Source organism: Canis aureus, chromosome 34 (assembly GCF_053574225.1).
Source record: "Canis aureus isolate CA01 chromosome 34, VMU_Caureus_v.1.0, whole genome shotgun sequence".
In the NCBI taxonomy this organism is placed as follows: domain Eukaryota; kingdom Metazoa; phylum Chordata; class Mammalia; order Carnivora; family Canidae; genus Canis; species Canis aureus.
Window position 1 is genome coordinate 26,477,582 of NC_135644.1, and position 21,850 is coordinate 26,499,431.

Genomic DNA, 21,850 nt, shown 5'->3' on the forward strand with positions numbered 1-21,850 from the left:
AAGCTAACATATCCATGTAAAAATGAAGTGATATCAATAGGGCACAGTTGGCTCCAAAGTTCCTTATTCTATCTTTAAAAATTAAGGATCTTTAATGACTCTCCTTTCAGCCTTTGATATTTAAATATCACTTAAGTTAATACAGATACACCGAAGGTAGAATTGAAATTTTCACTGAAGTCAGAAAATATTGTCTTGAGGCTTCTGAGAGCCTCACCAGTAAAGAACAATGCAATTTTCACTCATCAAAAATAACAATTAGTACCTAATTCAGGATTTCACCAGAGTAAGAAAAGCATACATAAAATGAGCATGTTTTACCAAATCTGTTCTTCTGTGCTTACGATTTCATGCTACCTAGATTGGCCTAGACCTTAAATGTCATTTCCAAACTTCTTAAATCAGAAACCAAAAATATGAGAGTGCGGTTTTTGAGGGAACAGCAGAATGGGAGAGTGCCTGACTATGGCCAAGTTCAAATAGAGATTTCAATTATGCAAGCTATTTTATGACAAGATAAAAGACTGTAATAAATATTATGTGTGATTCTGCAGAATACAAACCAACTTGCATCCTACATAGAGCCATGAAATATGCTTTTTAACCCTATGATAGGCCATATAGTCTTTCAAAGAGTGTTTCTACAATCCTGATTACATCCTATCAGTTATAGAAACTACAATATCGGGACACCTGGTGGCTCAGTGGTTGAGTGTCTGCCTTGGGCTCAGGGCGTGACCCTGGGTCCAGGGATCAGGTCCCACACTGGGCTCCCTGCAGGGAGCCTGCTTCTCCTTCTGTCTGTGTCTCTGCCCCTCTTTGTGTCTCTCATGAATAAATAGATAGAATCCTTAAAACAAAACAAAACTACAATATACTCTACCAGTTGATGGTAAGGTCCTATTCTCAGCCCTTGGCTCTTTGTACCTATGAAGGTAGCACACTGCCACATCTAAGTTGCAGGGCTAGTGGCAGAGCTCTGGATGAGTAGCCAGTGTCTTATCAAATTCCAATTCTACTGCATCCAAATATTTACCAACCACTTCAAGGAGAACTCAATCATTTAAGTCTAAGGATTTCAAAGGAAGCAGGGCCCTTTGAGGGCACATTTGGCCGTATTTCTTTGTCTTACTACATGTAAGATACTAAGCTAGGCACAGACCATTCTTATTTTTTTTTTTAAATGTTTATTTATTTATGATAGTCACAGAGAGAGAAAGAGAGAGAGGCAGAGACGCAGGCAGAGGGAGAAGCAGGCTCCATGCACCGGGAGCCTGACGTGGGATTCAATCCCAGGTCTCCAGGATCGCGCCTTGGGCCAAAGGCAGGCGCCAAACCCCTGCGCCACCCAGGGATCCCAGACCATTCTTAAATTGGCCAGATACTTGAAAACCATTGCGATACACAAAAATATTTCTTGTTTCCAATATCTGTATTCATCATGGACTCCTGGATCTTTATTTGGAATTGAGCTGAACAGGAGAACCTGACCAATGCTGATTCTGATTATAGCCAAGTAGTGGCTTATGTTTAATTGGCACTTCATGTAATTTCAGATTTGAATTCAAAGATCACATTATTTTGTTATTCCCATGGGATGATTTTTAGTTCTCTTAAAGCATGATCCTTGAAGAGATTTCCTCAGGGGTTACTTCTATCACTTGGTAAATATTATGCTGGTGGATATTTTGTGACATCACCAAGATAAACCACGTCCTCCTTTCTGCACACTTAATTTTCAGCTAAGTTGGACAGATGGGAGGTGAAATTCATAACATCTATGTCATTATTTGACAACTAATAGCAAATAAAATTTTAGTTTGCTCCATGTAGAGATCAGATTTAATTCCTAGGTCAATATGGATACATTCCATTCAAATTGTCTTAAGGATAAGAATATATGGCTGAGTAGCTCCATTTCTCAGTGCTATCTGTGAGCTTCTCTTGCTCAGTAATGTTCTATGAATGTGGCTACAGGTCCTATTATCTTCACAAAACAGTTAGGTTGGTTACGAAGTAACCTGAGAGCCAGTATTATTCATCCACACCCTTCCTGAGCAATCGTTTATTGCAAGTCTAATATTATTAAAGGCTCTAGAGGAGAAGCCTGTAACATATGCATGAAACAATGTATGAAACATGGCTCTGTCATCAGGTAGCTGATCATATAATCCAAGGGAGCATACAATAAGAGTCAAAGCACTGTTATAAAGTGCTAAAGAGGAGAAGAGATCTGACTTCAGCTGGGGTACAAGTGGCTTCACAAAGAGACAATGCTCGAACACAAGTAGGCTCCTTCTTTCTATCTGCCAAAGAGCAAGGATTTTTTCTGTCACTGGGCAGGTATGCACTTAAGTAACTAACATCAACATAGAAGGTTATCACTTTACAAAAGAGAGAGAATGTGAATGTCAACATTTTGTCAAGGAATAAGGAACAGCTTCTGTCTTTGGGACCCTAAGGAAAGTGTGGCCTAGTAGAGTAAGATATAATTGTGGTTTGACACCCAAAATCCAATTTCAGATATTAACAGACTAATGCTTTGCTAATGAGACTGCTTTACTCAAGAAGAACCCAAACTTTTCCTCTCAAAATTCAGGTGTGGGGGATCCCTGGGTGGCGCAGCGGTTTAGCGCCTGCCTTTGGCCCAGGGCGCGATCCTGGAGACCCGGGATCGAATCCCACATCGGGCTCCCGGTGCATGGAGCCTGCTTCTCCCTCTGCCTGTGTCTCTGCCTCTCTCTCTCTCTGTGACTATCATAAATAAATAAAAATTAAAAAAAAAAAAAATTCAGGTGTGTGTTAAAAGACATTATTTTCCAATTCTTTAAGTGCTTTGACATCATGTTTGGGTTGCACTAAATCAGCATGCTGGTGAAATTTATTTTTACATGCTTGATTTCTTATAATACATACATAAAACTGTTCTAATTTGTGAGACCAGCAAGGTGAAGGTTTGAAAGTTGAATGCCATGTAGAATTAAAATACTGTCATAGCATAAACATAGCTCAACCTTGACAAAGTTGTTTTATCTTCATATCAATGTCCAAAGAAGGCTCACGGAATCCCCACATATACTTAAAAACAAAAATACCAGTTCCTCCTAAGAGAAGCCTTTTCTTCTTAGGTAGAAATGCCGATTAAAATAGTAATATTAGACCTTTGGGGGGCACTTGGGTGGCTCAGTGGTTGAGCGTCTGCCTTCGGCTCAGATCATGATCCTGGGGCCTAGGAATGAGTCTTGGATTGGGAGGGAGCCTGGAGGGAGCCTGCTTCTCTGCCTATGTTTCTGCCTCTCTCTCTCTGTGTCTCTTATGAATAAATAAATAAAATCTTAAAAAAAAAATAACATTAACCTTTACTGTGAGCATTTACTAAGTGTCAATCATCACTGTAAGCATTTTATAATGGTTAATTTAATATCCTCAATAACTACCATTGTCACCAATTTACAGATGGATGAGAAACGAAGGAACAGAGAGGTTAAGTAATCTTCCTAAGATTACACAGAAAGTAGTACGTGCAGGATAGGAACCCAGGCTATCTACTCAGTTGCACTAAACGTCTCTTCTTTCTGCACCCCAATAAAACATCCTTCCTGAGACATGGCTGCCATCAAACAAGGTCTTTTCTTTGAGGTCAGAGCAGTTCATGTTTTCACTCCATGGCTGTGAACATTACATTGTAGTGAAACTTAAAAAAAAATTATATATCCCACCCAGAAGATTATTCTTTTGACATAAGACATGATCAAGGACATTAACTATTTCACTTGGGCCTAATACAATTAAGAATGTCACATTCTGATTATTTTCAAATCAAATATATAAGGTGAATACTAACTAGCTTTTTATTCCTGACTTTTCTGTGCTGTCTCATTGGGCAGATGATAGGGAGTGCCATTTCAGGAAAGCCCTAAGAAATTTCTACCCCCTCCCCCCCCCCAAAAAAGGAAATTTCTACCCCAACTATAAAGAAATTAGAGGATCTTGCATGGCAGCACAAAAGTTCTACAGAAGCTCAAGTTGGCTATTTAAAATCAGGTGACTATTTTGGAACAAGAGATGGATATGGTGTCTTGGGTTAAACGAAATGCTTAGTACTGAGCACTGATAAACAATTTTAAAAGAAATTAAGCATGAAAACTGCAAACATATTAATGGATTCAAATTCTTAGAACAGGAATATCAGAGTAGAGTTTATCCTCCCACTAACTAAATAATTTGGGATATATATGGTAATTCTCATAAATATCAAATACCTGCATTCTTTAGGCTATCTTCAGAAACAGGAACCTTTCATGCTATTTCCCAGCACATACTCATTCAGAACACTATTTATCCCAAAAGACAGAATGTTGAAGTCATTTGAGACTGTCAAGGAATTCCAGTGCCAAAATCATGATAGTTTTCCAATTTTCTTCAACATGTAAGGTATCATCTGGTTTCAAGGTACAAATGCAAAGTTCCTGTAGCTGTGTTTACTGAACACAGTTTCTAGCTTTACGTCAGTTCTGGGCATTTTGATAAATTTACCATCATGTTTCACTAAAATGCAAAATATGCTAAGAGCTCCAAATAAATCAGTCTCATTTTACAGCTCCTTGGGTCAAATCTCTACAACTATGAAGTACAGTAAGAAAAGAGTCCTTTCTTCCTCATTTTCTCACCTCAGAGGTGAGAAAAGCTTGGATAATCTATAATTTGGTAGAAAACGAAAACAATCCTGACTATAATTTTTTTGTGTGTTTTCTCAAATTTTTAGTTTGTGGAATGTTTTGGAAACTTCAAGTTTCAGTGGGGGAAGGAAAATATATCTTGCTATTAGAGTAAGCTATGAAATAATTTTTCTTGAAAACATAGCTCTAATGTCAAATATCATTCTGGAGTATTTTTTTATTCTGCATGTTTAGCTTTAAGTTACAGCAAACAGTAGAATAATGAGGTATGAAATATTTCTTTACTCTCATCATTAGTCATCTGAATTGCTGATACTGATTTCTGAAAGGATATTCCAGCAAATATACACTTAAGTTTGTAATTCTTGAGAAAAAAAGAACCAGTGGTTTAATCATAAGGTCAAAAAAAATGTATTATTAACTTATTTCCAACAGAAAAACTCTCATAGAACACCTCTTCATTTGTTTGGTTTTGTTTTTGAGGGAGGGGGCAGAAAAGAAAACTATCCCTGGAGCTTTAAACTTACATTCACCTTATTAAGCTTTTAAGTCTAAAGAAATTAAATTCAGGCATTCCAATTTCTCTCAGCACAACTGATAAGATCTAATTTAGAAGGCTACTTGTATGTGAAGGATACAAGGTATTAAGTACCTTAAGAAAAGTCAACATAAACATGACATTGAAGCAAACTGGCACAGTTTGACAAGTTTTAGAACACTAGCTCACAAAATGAATATATTTTGATTCAGACAAACACAACAAATACAGCCTTTATCCAAAAATCACAGAGACAACCCTACAGAATACCTATGTTACAATGTTAAAATGTTCAACATCTCTAAGATACTACAGGCCTCAAGTTGCCAGAGTCCTGATAGAGAAGTCAGCAGTGTAAAATATGCTTTACAAGGCTTGCGTGCATGCACACACTCTGCAATGTGGGAGAGACAGAGACACCAATCACCATCGATATTGTCCTTACTTGCAGACGCACAAGTATCCTGCATGTTCCGATTCTGACTGGCACCTGGAGCGGCTCTACGTGCCAGTCATCCCAATGTACTCAGGGATGTAAACACCTTATAATTAAAAAACGTGAAGGCATCAAGGACGTTAGACAAATTTAAAACACAACCAAAGATTAATTTTTAAAGGCATTGAAGAAATAATTGATTGCACATTCCACTAAGAGGAGGTACCTGCTCCTTCACGGAAGCTAGAATAGTGGTGGCTGTGGTCTCGGGTTCCATGCCTGGGCCAGTGGAGGCAGCTTCCTGGCAGGTCTGCGGTTGCCCCTCCTCCACCAGTGAGGCCTGCTCGGGAGCGGGCATTCCTCCTGCAAACAAGCAGGCAAAGAGTTAACACCTGCTCCTGGGCTCCTATGCAGGAACAGACAGGGACAGGATCTGCAGATGGCTCCTAGGAAATACTACACTTCTACACACACAACTCCTCACAGCAATCTGATTTTTTTTTTTTTTTTAAGGATTTTATTTATTTCTTCAGGAGAGACACAGGCAGAGGGAGAAGCAGGTTCCCCACAAGGAGCCTGATGTGAGACTCGATCCCTGACCCCAGGATCATGCGCTGAGCCAAAGGGAGACTCTCAACTACTGAGCCACCCAGGTATCCTAGCTATCTGATTTTTAAAATATAACATCTAAGACCAAACATACAGCTAGTATGATTAAACACTGAAATGATAATAATAGTAATAGTAATAATAAAATACATACTAAGAAAATGTATGAACAACATCATAGCAAAAAAATGACATAAAAGTGTTGTGGGGGAAGGCTCTTAGTTAAAAATGTACCAAGGACAAGAAAGCCATTAGAAGCTTGTTGATTTGCTGATTTTTTAAATCGAAAAAAGTAAGTAGGGATGCCTGGGTGGCTCAGCAGTTGAGTGTCTGCCTTTGGCTCAGGGCGTGATCCCGGGGTCCTGGAATAGAGTCCCACATCAGGCTCCTTGTGGGGAACCTGCTTGGAGCCTGCTTCTCCCTCTGCCTGTGTCTCTGCCTCTCTGTGTGTCTCCCAAGAATAAATAAATAAAATCTTAAAAAAAAAACAGTAAGTAAATATGATCATATCATGAAACAAATAATAATAAATCCTCTAGACTGCAACAGGGGCCAGTTTGTAAAGTACACATACAAGAGGACGTTTACAAATACACAAAGGCTTTACCAGTTACAGAAGAGGCTTATGCAACAGGGAAAAAAAGGTTTAAAACTTGGGCTTGAAAATAAACAAAAGTCTCCTGTATTTAAAAGAAACGGAAGGCATTAATAACCAGAATAAGGATATCTTTGATGGAGTATTATAGCTAACGTGGTTTCCTTAGAAGAATCTGATTACCCAAAAATGACAATGGCTATGGAGATGGTGTTTAAAAAGAGGGTCTATTTTTCAGGCCTGCAACTTGTGAAAGACGAATGAGTCCTAAGCAAGTAATAGAGCGCCTCTCCTAAGATAACACACCGAGAATGGTGTGTCTGCTAGACCAGTGACCTGATATGGACTTTTCATAAATTTGGAAGATTGGGAAAAGATTCCTACCTAAGATGTTGTAAATATTTTTTTTTTTGTAAATATTTTAATAACTAGTTTACACAGCAGTTTGTTTCCTTGAGAGCAGTCTATCATCTATGAGACTAGCCTAGTGCCTGGCATATGTAATAGGTATTCAATCCATGTTTGCTGAATAAATGAATATACAAATGAAGGACTGACCAACTTCTCCCTGTCTCACTGCAGTCATCAAGCTAATCTCACCACGTGCTATGATGCTTATGAGACCTTATTTGTTCAATGTGTTACTCTGTATACTCACATATGGATATATCAGATCATAAATACTATTCTTGATGTTCTTCATAGTTTTCTCCTATTACTCTATAGTTATATTTTGATTTTTTAAAATCAACTTCTACAATGTTCAATTCCATAGTATGATCTGAGGATTTTCCCCCCATTCTCCTAAATTTCAGTATCAGCTTGCTATTTCTAAAATCACCATCTGTAAGACAGGGGAAGATATGTATACCACCGGACCTCTCTCCATCTATCATCCTCACTCTTCTGACTTTCACATTAGTGAAGGAGGGTTTAGGTTCCAGGCTTCTAACAGTAGTTGCTATATTCTTGCATATTAATAGTCCAAAATGGGCAGTGAACATGATGAATTTGTACATTTTCCCTAATGCCAGCTTCATTAAGAGCCCATATACCTATTCTAGCACATGAATTCTCTATTTTTCATTTTTATGGTACCCAAGCTTAGATGGAGCTCACCTGCAAGGAGAAGGTATGAGTAGAAGAGGAACTTCATTTAGTCTTAGATAAGTGGGTCTAGGATCAAAACCTAAGTGCCCCAAAACAAGTTACCACTTTGTTGAGTCCTACTTTCCCCCTTAAAAAAGGGCTTACTAATACTTTCTACAACAAAATGGAAGGATTTTATGGGAATCTTTATTTTTCAGTATTATGTGGTAAGCTTACTGAGATATAAAATATACTTAAAATATCATCAACCGAATAAAATGTCCCATTTTTTAATTTATTGGGTGCTCACTAGAAACGAGATGAAGTCTGTGAAGAAAAAAAATGCCTCACATAAAAATCCTAGATTAATATTTAAGGCAAGTAAAGATATGAAAGTATTCTATGCCACTGTAAAACTACACACCTTAAAATAAGCAGATGGTGGCAAAGAACAAAAATGTTACTACGCAACAGTGAAACAAATAATGCCAAGAATCAAAAATTTTAAATGTCAAGAGTATAATATCATGAAATACCAATGTGTAAGGAAAAGAGAAACATAAATTCAGTGAACAAAAAGAATTTGAGAAAAGGAGAAAATACAAATATCACTGGGGAAGTAATTATTAATTCTTTATATAAATAGGAGGAGCTTTACTGAAATATATAATTGTATTATTGTAATTCTATTACATCACTGTAGGTATACCACACTTTAATTTCACAATGTTATTTTGATGATTCCTACTGTCCAGGATCAATATCAGATGACCATTTTCCGAATACCACTCTGCCCGCATAATGTGCAGGGGGATAAGAGGTGTGGGCATAAAGCAGAGTCACTGACCGTTAGTGCCTCATCATCTAGCTGAGGCAGCAAAATATCAATCAGATCAGGGCCATGTACAGCAAGATGCAAGCGATGGTATAACACCACCAAAGTTGACAGGTAGAGGCTGTGAAGCACTTAGGAATTTGTAAAAGAAACTAGTACCTGGCAGGAGAGATTTTCATAGGCAGGGATGATGTTTTTTATTCTCTGATTCCTCAAAGACTGAAAGGCATTGCAGACAATTGCTAACACTGCTGGGCTGAAGAATGACCACGGTGCCCATGCATGCCTGAGGGTGAGACACTTCGCAGCCCCTCATTTCTTGGAACAGCCCTCAAATAACATAACCAACAATGGGCAGAGGAGGGATGTCACAGTACTGACAAGTTCTAAACTTAGTAAGGTCTTCTAGCCACTTTCTTGTAGTCCTCATAACAATTTAAGGAGTCATAGGAATCAAGCTAAAACTAGAGTCACAGGATTTTGCTATTTCCCATTAGCAAAGGAAAAAAACAAATTAAAACACCAAAAAACAATGAGTGCTTATATAGCAAAGGGACCATGAGAAATAAGGCCTTATGCTTCCTTCAATGACCTCAGCTTGCCTGATCTGGACAATAACATTCCACGGACCTTAGAAAACTGAACCATTTGGGGGGCTCTCTGGAGAATCACAGGGAATGATAGAGGTGCCAGGAAACTGGAAGCAGGAAAATGCCACTGCTGTTTTTGAAAAGAAGAAAGTAGACTCTCTTCACATCAGAAACTAGAGAGCTAGACATAGATCTTAGGTGAGATTCTTATAAGGATTTTATCCAAGAGATGATCTGTGAGAACCAGAAAGGGGCACACCAAAGAAAAGTCACGTTAAGCTGTTCTAATTTCTGTCTTTGGCAGCGTAACCATGGAAATGCAGTGTGTCTAGACTCCAGTGAGGCGTGTATAGTAGAAGTCCCCATGATATTATAATCAGCGGAGAAATGGGTCTGGTACAGGGCAACTGCTGACTCTCACAGTCTGTAAATAGCTGAAGGAAACAGATCATTCTATAAAGGTTTCCAATGTAATGCCAGAGAACTCTGATCTTGACCCAATCTTAACCAAAAACTTTAGCTATAATGTAAAGAATACAAAGGCATGCTCAAATTCTTCAATGACAATGAATATTGAATTCATATAATAAATTAAAATATAAAAAACATTGCTATACTGCTGTGATGAGCTGCCTCTATGAGATAAAAACAACAGGAATAAATGTGGGGTCTTATATTGAGGTTAGCTTAGCAGCACACTGGGGAAAAGATTTAGGCACTTCAGGTTAAGAGCAGAATGAGTGAACCATGCAGGAGACAAAGCTGCCCCTAAGTCAAGGTGATTTTATACTGTATTGTTATCGGTACTTAAGATGATAGGAGAGAGGGACGTGTGAGTGTACACCTCATCTTCAGGCTCCTTGGGACATGTCCACATCCAGTTACAGATGTACACATACAGGAACAGATACAAATGTATCCCTTCAGGAGGGGATGAGCAGGATGGTGAAGGGATTCAGTTATTTCTATCAGTTACAGGAATGGGGACAAAATGAATGACACCTCCTACTCCTTATGAGCTCAGACCTTAATGGGAGGTGGGATGGGGGGTGGGGCACAGGAAGGGCGGTTAATGGAACAAGAAGAGTAAGTTTGACCTCAAGAAGAGAAGGACTATGCAGACAAGCAGATGTCTATAAACTTCTACTGGACTGCTATTAACAAACAAGGTTAGACATTTTAGGTTCTGATCCAAAGAGCTATAGATCAAAAACTAACAGTTTTGTAACAAACTCGTATTTGCTTTTATTATTACTGTCTTTATACTTTTAATCAAATTTGGCTAATGGTTGTATTCTTTTTAATTAAAATTAAAGGTTGGAACAGTGAAAGCAAGTTCAGGAAGGTCTTTCCTTTTGAAGCAAACATTCAAGCGTCTGAGGCAGACACTAAGATAAGACAATTTCTACATTCTGAATTGATGTGAGTGTTCTTCAGTTTTCATAATGCTGTCTATCATATCACCGCTATCTGTAAAAAGGCACCTGGAGCTTAGGAAGCTGTGCTTTTCCTGAAGGCATCATGGACAGCAGAAATCTTAGCGCTGTTTCTCTGTTTGGCTATACAAAGCTGAGATGAATATATGACCAACTCTTACAAGTATCTTCTCATTTCATCCCAGGCTTTACTTATACTAAATTTCCTCTTTGCCCAGGTCTATTTTTATCATTCTGTTGAACTGCATTCTTTTGTGCCTTGTAAAAATACTTTTTGGAAGGCAGACTATGTACTTTCACTATAATCTTTATTGAAGACAAAGACGTTTTTATGTGCAACTGTAGTATAATTGTGTATGTGTGTGTATCTCAATCTTAGAGTGAACTATCACTGAATAACGGGAAATTGTCCTGCCCAAGGTTGCAGGCCATATACATTCAAGAGTGAATACTGAATCTTGAGGCTGTGGATGTAATAAATGCAGGGTATGGATGCAACAAACAGCTATGCATGTAATGTACATGCACAAAACCTATGACTCAGTATCTATAATCACTTTTACCACAGATGATACCAATCCACAAAATTATCTCTGTGATAAATCTCTCTGGGATACAAGATCAACTACATACTGTATTTTCCTCTATTTACTCATTTCTATTGTCCTTACTGACGATTTTTTGGCCAAAGTATACTAAATATACTTTGTTTCATTTTATCCAGTGATATAAACTGGAATCCACATATTTTTTTTCTCTCTTTTGCATTAGTGTTTTGAACTATAACATATCTCATGACTTCATTTTCAACACTCAGAAAATGCTATGGATGACAAAGGACAACCATTTCAAAATGCACAAATATTCAAATTTGATTTAAACTAAGATATTAATAATATAGGATAATAAATATTTTTGAATAAGCATTAGATGAACAAAATACTCTAACAATAAACAGAAAAAAAATCACTGAGCATCCTATGTAACAAAGACAAGTTTCTTTGCTTTACTTATAACAAAACTGGAACTATAGAAGAATGAGGTACTGGGAAATCAGGAATATGCTTCAGAAGTTAAACACCTTCAGGACCATATGGAATCTATTCTAGAATTCTAAAAGGAGTACTAGATGAACTTTTCACAGTTAGAGTTTTAAAATATCCTAGAAGTAAGAAGCATTTCTAAAATCTGCAACTCTTTAGGAAGCTTACAGATAGTTACATACTAAACTTCTAATCAGACAGTTCATCCAAAAAATTTAAACTTCTTGGCAAGAATTTGTTTAGAAGAGATATATATGCCAAACAGCATAGTAATTCTAGAGAATAAACTATATATAGCAGTTAAGTGTTTTGGCTTCTGGATTTATTTTTACAACCAAAAGATCAGTGCAAGATAACCTGATATAAAAAAAAATACAAAAGGTGTAAATAGGCTTTTCAGAGGTGAGGATATCTAGATGGCCAAAACTAGACAACTAGTAACTAGAAAAATGCAAATCCATACTACAATGAGATATCAATGAAACAAACCTCAGAATGACAAAACATTTTTCAATATCAAATTTTGGTGAAGATATAGAACACTGGTAAATATCATAGGCTGCTGATCGGTATGTAAAGGAGCCATCACTTGGGAATACATTTTGACATCTACCTATACCTAGTTAAGCTCCTGATAAATATATTCTATAGGCCAGTAATTCCAGTCCCGATTAGAGACATTCCCGCACACAAACATCTGGAGAGTCACAGAAATAAGGTCATGGCAGCACTCTGTGGAAGCTCTGAAACACAAACAAGCTATATGACAATTAACAGTAAAATGGGTAAATAAATTGTGCAGTCACACATCGTGTTTCATCCATAACAACACAAGTAAACAACAGCACTATACAACAAGAATGACTCTCACAAGAATATTGTTGAATAAAGGAAGTCACAAAAGAATACAAACAGTAGAATTCCAGGTCAGTAAAGTTTAAAAAATAGGCAAGATAAAACTTTATTAAGGATGCATTTGTAGGCACCAGGGAAATGACTATTAAAGTCATTTAATAGTCATTAAAAAAAAAAGTCAGAGGAGTGTCAGAGGAGTGGTTACTTCTACAAGGAGTAGAATCTCCTCTGTGGGGAGATTTCAGAGGGGACACTAAGAACTTTTGGAGTGCTGGACTGGTATGGGTAATTATCAATGGATATTTTTGGTTTTTAATGTTTTTTAGCTGTATATGCATTTTTTGCACTCTTCTATAGTTTTTCTCATGAAAAAGGAAAAATATAAATGCAGAACATGATAAATTCTTTTTTTTTAAGATTTTATTTATTTATTCATGAGAGACACAGAGCGAGAGAGAGAGGCAGAGACACAGGCAGAGGGAGAAGCAGGCTCCATGCAGGGAGCCCAATGTGGGACTCGACCCCGGGACTCCAGGATCATGCCCTGGACCAAAGGCAGGTGCTAAGCAGCTGAACCACCCAGGGATCCCCGATAAATTATTATTAGATGTGATCTATAAATAGAAAAACTTGAGTATTTATAAATAGAATGCAATAGTGTATAACAGCTTAAATACTATGGTTTACTTCTGGTTATAAAACTACACTAAAAAAACCTACACTAAATTTTATAACTCATAAGTGTCTTGAAGGTATTTATTTCAATAAAAAAGGGGCTTACATCACAAAATAAAATATCTGCAACCCCATTTACCATTCACTAATAGTTTCTGAGAACAAAACCCACAGTTAATATGTAACATCAGGGTCAACTCTGTTCATACCTATAGGCAGCAGTTCACATTGTATTCTATATGAATGATGCTCCTTGGAGTGTGCAAAGTGTGGACATGGTTCCTGTAACATAGGGAAACACTGAAAAACTGTTAATAAATCCCAAAAGTATCTTATTTGTTACAAACAGCAAAGAAGGAGAAATGGAAATCTCTTTTTGGAAAGTTCTACAGGCTCACCTTGTAGGATCTGGGATTGGTTACAACACACAGATGAGGAAAAAGGAGAAGCCTGGAATGTTAAGAGTTAATAAAAAGAGGGATGCCTGAGTGGCTCAGTGGTTGAGTGTCTGCCTTTGGCTCAGGTCTTGATCCCAGGGTCCAGGGATCAAGTCTTGCATCATGCTCCCTGTGGGGAGCCTGCTTCTCCCTCTGTTCCTCCCTCTGCCTATGTCTCTGCCTCTCTGTGTCTCTCATAAATAAATAAATAAAATCCTTAAAAAAGAATAAAGCTGAGGTGTGATGACTGGATCAAAAGGCATGATGAGCACACATTTCTTCTCTTTTCCAACTCAAAACACCACAAAATTACAGAAAAGGCATTTTTCAAGATAAGAAAATCAGTCTAGAAATTTAGAAAATGGCTTTAGTGTGAAGTCAGAAAAATAAGACTGTAAACCTATGGTAAAAAACCATAGCATAGCACCAAAAAAACAAAAAACAAAAAAACAACAAAAAAACCCCCATAGTACCAAACAGAAGAGGGCCTGCTTTGGAGCACACGGGGCGGGGGGCAGGATGCAGGCTCAGGCTACTCAGATACCAGATTCTAGGTTCTTCAGTCAGGGTCAAGATCAGATGATCAAGAGTAGAGCTAGTGCAGCTGGCTGGTCTGCCCTTGTCCTGTACATGTTCAAACAGTTGCTACAGGCAAAGAAGTCGATCCAGAAAGAGTAGGGCCCTGGTCAACTACTGATGTCTGAAAGGGACTGATTCTCTAAGCAAGAAAAGTGGAGTATGTAGAAATAACATTAGACGAAGCTTTACTTATTTATTTATTGCGGGGGTGGGGTGCAGTGGGAAAGGGAGAGAGAATCTTTTTTTTTTTTTTTCTAAAGATTTTATTTATTCATTCATGAGAGACACAGAGAGAGAGAGAGAGAGAGAGAGAGAGAGAGAGAGGCAGAGACACACGCAGAGGGAGAAGCAGGCTCCATGCAAGAAGCCTGATGTGGGACTCAATCCCTGGACCAGGATTATGCCCTGGGGTGAAGGCAGACGCTCAACAGCTGAGTCACCCAGGTGTCCCAAGAAGAGAGAATCTTAAGCAGGCTCCACAATTGGGCTCGATCTCACAATCCTCAGATAATGACCTGAGTTGAAATCAAGAGCTGGACACTTAACTGACAGAGCCACCCAGGTGCCCCTGAACAATGCTGTTTTTAAATTGAAAGCTGTGTGCATGAAGGAGAAACAGCCAGAGACCTTGAAATAAAAAAGTTATGACATAAATAAAAAATCTCAATCAATGAAATAAATAGCAGAACAATTTTTTTTCTATAAAGAATATTTCTGGGGTGCCTGGGTGGCTCAGTTAGGCGTAGGACTCTTGGTTTCAGTTCAGGTTGTAAGATCAAGACCTGAATAGAGTCCACTTGAGTTTCTCTCTCCCTCTCCCTCTTCCCCTAAAGCATGAGCAGGTGCAAGCAGGTGCAAACAGGTGCATTCTCTCTCTCTAAAATAAATAAATAATTTTTTTTTTTTTAAAGAGTATTTCATAAGAGGGGTGCCTGACTGGCTCAGTCTATTGAGCATGTGACTCTTAATCTTGGGGTTGTGAGTTGAGTCCCAAGTGGGTGGAAGGATTACTTTAGAAAAAAGGTATTGCATAAGAATGATCAAAATAATTCAAAAATTTAAAAAATAAGAAAAAAAGATGAAAAAGGTAAAAGACATTTGGAGACTTGAGACTAGTCCAAGGTTATGTTTATCTACTAGTAATAGTACTGGTACTAGGGAAAGTTTGGCTTCAACAATCTTTAAAAGAAGTTCTGCAACCAAATAACATATATAATAGAAGGATTAGAACACAACAAACAGTGCTAAGCAAGTAATTCAGACAAATGAAGATTAAAGTCTAAATAAACTCCCCATGATATCAACATGAGAGGGGTGAGAAGCTGAAGAAAATCAAATTGTACTGATGTTCTTATTTAACCTAGTGAGAAGAAACACATAGCAGGTGAGTGTGCCTTTGCTGCTCCCCTAAGGAAGAGGAAGAACCACTGCTCAACACTTGAATGTGGGGCTGGCCTCCTGGGACTCACAAAATGTGGCCAATGTAGATCTTGTGCAACCTTTGAGGTTTAAAAGACCTTGCAGCTTCTTCTGGAATCTTGAAATCACTATGCTGTGAAAGAGCTCAGGATTAAGAGATGCCATGGAGACAGAGGCTCAGCACTCCCAGCCCTTATGGCCAATACCTGAGAACATGTAACCCAGGTCATCTTGGAAAGCCTTGCCCTGACCAAGTCTCCAGCTTACTGCATGAGTGAGCCCAGGCAAGATCAGCAGAACCTCCCTGCCAACCAAGACTTGTGAGAAATTTAAAAAAACCATTGTCTAAGCCACAGAGATTTAAGATGACTTGTTATTACATGATGAGCAAGTGAAACTAATACAGCCATTAATGAGGGCAGGGGAAAATATTTAACTTACATTATTTTTAAGAATCATAAGATTAAAAAATTAAAATTTTCATGCCGAATTATAAGATATAATTTAAAGTATTACTGATCTTCCATTTATTATGTACTACACTATAAGCTAGATGTTATTGACGAGTTTAATGATGAGTAAGACCCTGAACTCCAATCCAATTTACAGCATAAAAGGGAAGACAAATGAAAAAGCAATTACAATAAAATGCAGCTTGAGATCAAGAAGGCAGTAAGAGCTCGAACATGGAAGGCAGGTGTTCAAAGTAGGGTTTCGAAAGGCATGAATAAATGGGGACACTATTCCAGGTGCAGCAGGACCCATGTGGGGAAAAGCCCACCTATAATGTATTAATTAATTTTATTAAGCTTTTATTTACATTTAAAACTTTGCTTTAGGTCCAATAGATTTCTCAAAAACCTCCCTAGACTATTGTTTCACATCATTTGCAATTAAGAATATTTAAGCCATATCAAATCTCAAGCTGTTTAAATAAAAGATTTGTTTTTATCATTAGTTTTTCATATCAAATGCTAGCATTAACAAAGATTAGAAACTAATGAAATCACTAACAGTACATATGAGAATTCAGAAATATGGTAATTTATAAGTGAATTACTAGAGGCAATAAAAATAATGTAAAATTGTTTAATTAAGGACTTGGGCATTTAATAATATTTATAAGGTCTATTAAAAATAAAAAGTATACAACCTAGTAACAATCTGCTATCTTATGCAGTGGTTGTGTTTTTAGTTCATTATATTGATTTTTCTTTTTACATGGACTAGCTAAATGACTTTTCAGTGTCTTGGGATTATACTAAGCTGTCTAGCTGATAATAATCTAGTTCTGTATTAGATTTCTTAGAAGTTCTGCATTAGACTTCTATTTAAATTATACATTCATTTGTAATTTGAAAGATTCCATTTAAAATGTAAAATTCTCAAAAGTATGCTGCCTAGATAATTTCTAGTATGTCAAAAACAAGGTTCCTATGATTATACATGTGGGAAATACTACAGAGCCTGCTTCCTCTTGAAGATCCCTAAAAACCTTGTGTTCTAACAGGTGATCTGTGGACCAGTTACACTGCCTAATGGCAGCCCATTAGAGCTTGTAAGAAATGCAGAATTTTAGGCCCTGAGACCTACTGAATCAGAATCTTCCTATGAATAAGATCCCTACTATACATACCTTCAAGTTTAAGCAATAGTATAGAGCCATTTAAAAACTTTGAGAAATCTTAAAGTAAATGAACCTGTTTAATCTCATCTTAGTATCGCATATTTGTTTGACCCCTACGCTTTTTAAGGGTCACCTATTAATACTTTGAGAACTTCCACAATAATCATTATTAATGGGCAAATGTAGCTAAAAAGAGGTATTGCTCCAACCTTTACAATTAAAATTGGGCTCTCCCCAGCTTTTCCAGTAATGTCAGTTTATTAAAAGAAAAACATTCATTAAGTACTCTTAAGAAAATGAGAAAGAAAAAATTTAAGTCTTTTTAATAAAGATTCCTGCCAACAAAATTAACCACAAAATTGTGTTTTGGCTGTAAGTTGGGTACCAGTTTCTTGGAAAACTTAGTTTCTAAATGAAGGAATAAATGATTTTCCAGAAAAAGAACCTGGCCCACTCCAGGCCAGGTGTGACTTTTAATTATATTTTTAATGCTTGCCTCATGAATACTTACATGGAAACAGAATGTATACTGGTACTTTGGTTGTAGAGATCACCTCTCCATCTAGGTTATAACAATTTGCTTAAGGTGTCCAGTTTGGGACAGATGTTAATCTATAAGATTTCTCACTGAAAGCCCAGATGAGAAAGAAAAGCTGATAGTTTTGAATGAGAGTCTCAAAAAATACTGATTTTATACATGTTTAAAGTCACTTTTAATAATGCTGATTTAAGCAATGATGCATCTAATGATTTCCAACTTTGTAAGCAGCTCTTTAGTGTAAAAGGGAAAATTTTAGGCATCCAAAATAAAGTACAGGAGATTAATAATTATACTTATAAACAATCCTTTCTTTCTGTCCCTGTCTTCAGCAACTTGAAGTTAGAAAACTGATAATTATCTTTTAGTCTCATTTATTCAGTTTAGATTCTGTATGTTTAATGCCGTAGTTTGTTTCCAAGAAGACAAACACATTTTCACACTTAACATCTCCAAACATCTTTCTGAAGAAAGCATAGGAAAAAATACCAACCATTACAAAGTTTCTAGAATTTTGTTGATTACAGATGGCGCATCAGTGAACCACTGTTCTGAATCAGTGTTCTATATCCCTCAACCATGCACTCTAAGTTCAGTGAGAGCAGGGGCTATTTTCATCTGGATCAACACTGTATTCTCAGCGCCTGAAACATAGTACGTGTTCAACAGTTTGTTCAGTGAAAGAATTAAACAGAGGGAAAGAGGGTTGCCTGGGTAGCTCAGGGGTGGGACGCTTGGGTGGCTCAGTGGTTGAGCATCTGTCTTCAGCTCAGGGCATGATCCTGGGTCCAGGGATCGAGTCCCACATCAATCTCCTTGCAAGGAGCCTGCTTCTCCCTCTAGGTCTCTGCCTCTCTCTGTGTGTCTTTCACAAATAAATAAATACATTCTTAAAAAAAAAATAGAGGGAAAGAGTGGCAGCATATTGTGTTCCCATTGAAGTAACATTTACATGCTAGGTAGTGTTAGATTTCAGAACCATCAAGATGCTGAAGGAGCTCACAGTCTAGCAGGAAAGGAATAAAAACAGTGTGATGAACGAAATGACTCCAACAGTAAAGATGCATAAAAGGTCCACCAGTAGGAGGATCATCGGGGAAGATGACAGTTACTGTAGAGACAGAGAGGTAGAAAACAGCCCAATGTGCTGTGTGCAGAGAATGCTGATGGTCTAACCTGGGGGGTGGAGAAAACAGGGGAGAAAATTCTGGAGATGAGAAGATGAAGGAACCACGAAGGCAGGGAAGAGATGCACTCTGCACCAGCGAAGGTGGGAATATAACCTGGACTCAGATACCAAGGAGGAGGAGCAGCAGAAGAGAGTAGAAGCTAGATGGTGTCAACTTGTAGTAGTGGGAAAACATCTGGAAAGCCCCGTGAGGAGCTAGAAAGCAACTGCGGGGAATGGAGCAACTTCACCAAAGAAGACTTCAAGAAGAACATATGCCAAAAAAAAAAAAAAAAGAAGAAAAGAAGAAGAAGAAGAAGAAGAAGAAGGAGGAGGAGGAGGAGGAGGAGAAGAAAGAAGAAGAAGAAGAAGAAGAAGAAGAAGAAGAAGAAGAAGAAAGAAGAAAGAAGAAGAACACCACCACCACCACCACCACCACCACCACCACCACCACCACATGCCATGCAGGACCTGTAAGGGAAAACAAGTCTTCTTTCCATAATGTGCCCAAGTCTCTGGGAATACAATGATAAATGTAATCCTGGGAAAACTTGTCCTTCATTGTCCAGGTGATCTGTTTAAGGAGACTACAAAGAAGTCCTCGAGTATCACTATCCTCTTGGCTTCAATATCCTCACAGGGCACACTTAGATGCTACAGGGAGATGATCCTCAAAATCTAGAGAGAAAGAAAATAGAGCTGCTCCCAGGAGATTTAGAAAACTCAATAAAATAAGGGTAAGATTAGATATGGGCAGAAATAAACTAAGAATCAGTAAATTCATTTTTCTAAATAACTTTATAAAATAATCAAGGAAAGGATCCTAACATCCGGCCCAGAATGAGAATGTGATTGTGACCCATCATGTGTTATTACCATCAAAACTGGAGAAGGGAACAGTCATTATGAATCCCAGGAAGGGAAAACCTAGATCCTGGCTCTGCCTGGGGAAGTGAAAAATATGAGCTCTTCTATATCTATGAGGGACAACAGTCCTGAAATGAATTCTCTCTTGAAACTCTCTTTCCACCCAGAAACCCTGATGGCCAGAAGAAAGTCTGTCTGGTAAACATGGACATTTTCATAATTATGAATTAACAAATTAGCACTCTGGTTTATATTTAGTCTTCCTTCTTAGAACCAAAAAAACTGAGGCCAGGCTCAGGACTGCAGTGACTTCAAAGCTCTGGTGTGATTTAGGGGAAGCCTCATTTCTACCACTATCTCATTCTCTCTAGACAACAATCTAGCTGACTAGTGACTCGTTATAATTCAGAAATTTAAGAAAGGGTGACACAAAACTCACATAAATAAAAAGGTTAGTCACCATGAGTAATATACATCTGTTAGTCACTCTACAACAGGATGAAAACAGCTATGTACTTACAGAGCTGCCTAGGAATGTTTTCCATGCCAACTGTTCCACAAATCTCTACCACTGCTGTGCATTTGCAATGCCTATGCATTGCAACTCCAACATATGCATGTTAAACTAGATTCTTTCAACATTCATTAGTTTAAGTCAACTTTTGCAGAAGCTTACCTTAATTCTGAGATATCATTTATGTCTAGTAATCTGTTTTAAAATTTGCTTTAAAAGAAGTGCATTATTTGAAGGGCAAACAATTTTAAAACAAGAACCAGGATAATATGACTCAGTATTCCACACATATCTAGAAAGCACCTAGGCAATTATGTCTGTTTTATACATTTTAAAATAAAGCCTATCATTAGAATTCACAGTGTTTTGTGTTTTATAATTTATACCATACCATTTCTACTGGCTTTAATCCTACCCCCATTTTTATGACTATAAAAATTTTTATGTTTTATTCAGGATTTTTGAAACACTCAGTGGGGCTGATTCAGAGTAGGTATCTATTATTGGCTAGCTTGTGTTTACATATTCTCCTATTTCATGTGTAAATTTTAAATGGTGTGTCTTAGTCACAGGAAAGGTAAATAAGTGTTCTGGTTTGAAAACTTGAACAAATATAAAACTGCAATGGAAGTTTCACTTTGAAAATGTCTTCCTAACTGGTTTCAGTGTGTCTGTCTTCCTCACGTCTCACTATCAGATTTCCAGAAGGAAATTCAATCGGGTGACACAGTTAACTGAGCAAATGTTATTCATCAGATAAATAATACATTAAATTGTTCAAAGTTACATCAAATTCTTCAACTTGCTAATTTCTTCCAAACATTTATTTGTTTGGAGGTACTGGTAAGTTTTAGCATTCAAATCAAATTGTGTATCTTAACCAAAAAGTATACTTTTGATCAACCTAATACAGTATGTGTGAGAAAAATAAAGACCTTCAATTTAAAGGATTTGAGAAAAGGTTCTGTGGGGCAGGTGACACAGCAGGACTCTAACATGGGTCTTACAGACCTTTGAATGTTCCTTCTCCCCTACATTTCTCTTAGGGCTCTCCTTCCTCAACTCACTGAGGCTTACAGATCTGGCTCCCAAGGGACAACAGGAATTGTGCTGGACCTTGAGGAATGAAGAACTCTAAGACAATGATGGGGCAGATATATCAGTACAGATCACTATAAAACTCAGAGGCCAGGGGATCCCTGGGTGGCTCAGCGGTTTCGTGCCTGCCTTTGGCCCAGGGCGCGATCCTGGAGTCTCGGGATCGAGTCCCGCATCGGGCTCCTGGCATGGAGCCTGCTTCTCCCTCTGCCTGTGTCTCTGC

The 21,850-nt window shown here is 37.7% G+C and overlaps 1 protein-coding gene and 1 long non-coding RNA gene across 17 annotated transcripts in view; one reads left to right on the plus strand and one right to left on the minus strand.

Moving 5' to 3' along the window:
- PKP4 (plakophilin 4) overlaps positions 1-21,850 on the minus strand; it is a 233,909-nt gene that overhangs the window by 155,763 nt on the left and 56,296 nt on the right. For 14 of the 16 annotated variants that reach the window (XR_013371512.1, XM_077883080.1, XM_077883078.1 and 11 more), the window contains one exon: positions 5,880-6,016. Coding sequence is in view for 13 of the 16 variants with exons in the window: in XM_077883080.1 (XP_077739206.1) it covers positions 5,880-6,011 (132 nt within the window). In the remaining 3 variants the exon portion in view is untranslated. Of the gene's footprint in view, positions 1-5,662; positions 5,760-5,879; positions 6,018-21,850 lie in introns of those variants that run through there. The other 2 variants (XM_077883086.1, XM_077883085.1) reach the window with 1 other exon arrangement.
- The window catches only part of LOC144304581 (uncharacterized), a 52,895-nt gene continuing 41,483 nt past the window's right edge, over positions 10,439-21,850 (plus strand). Inside the window, exons 1-2 of the long non-coding RNA XR_013371517.1 lie at positions 10,439-10,540; positions 10,688-10,793. This is a non-coding gene — a long non-coding RNA (uncharacterized LOC144304581). The remainder of the gene's footprint in view (positions 10,541-10,687; positions 10,794-21,850) is intronic.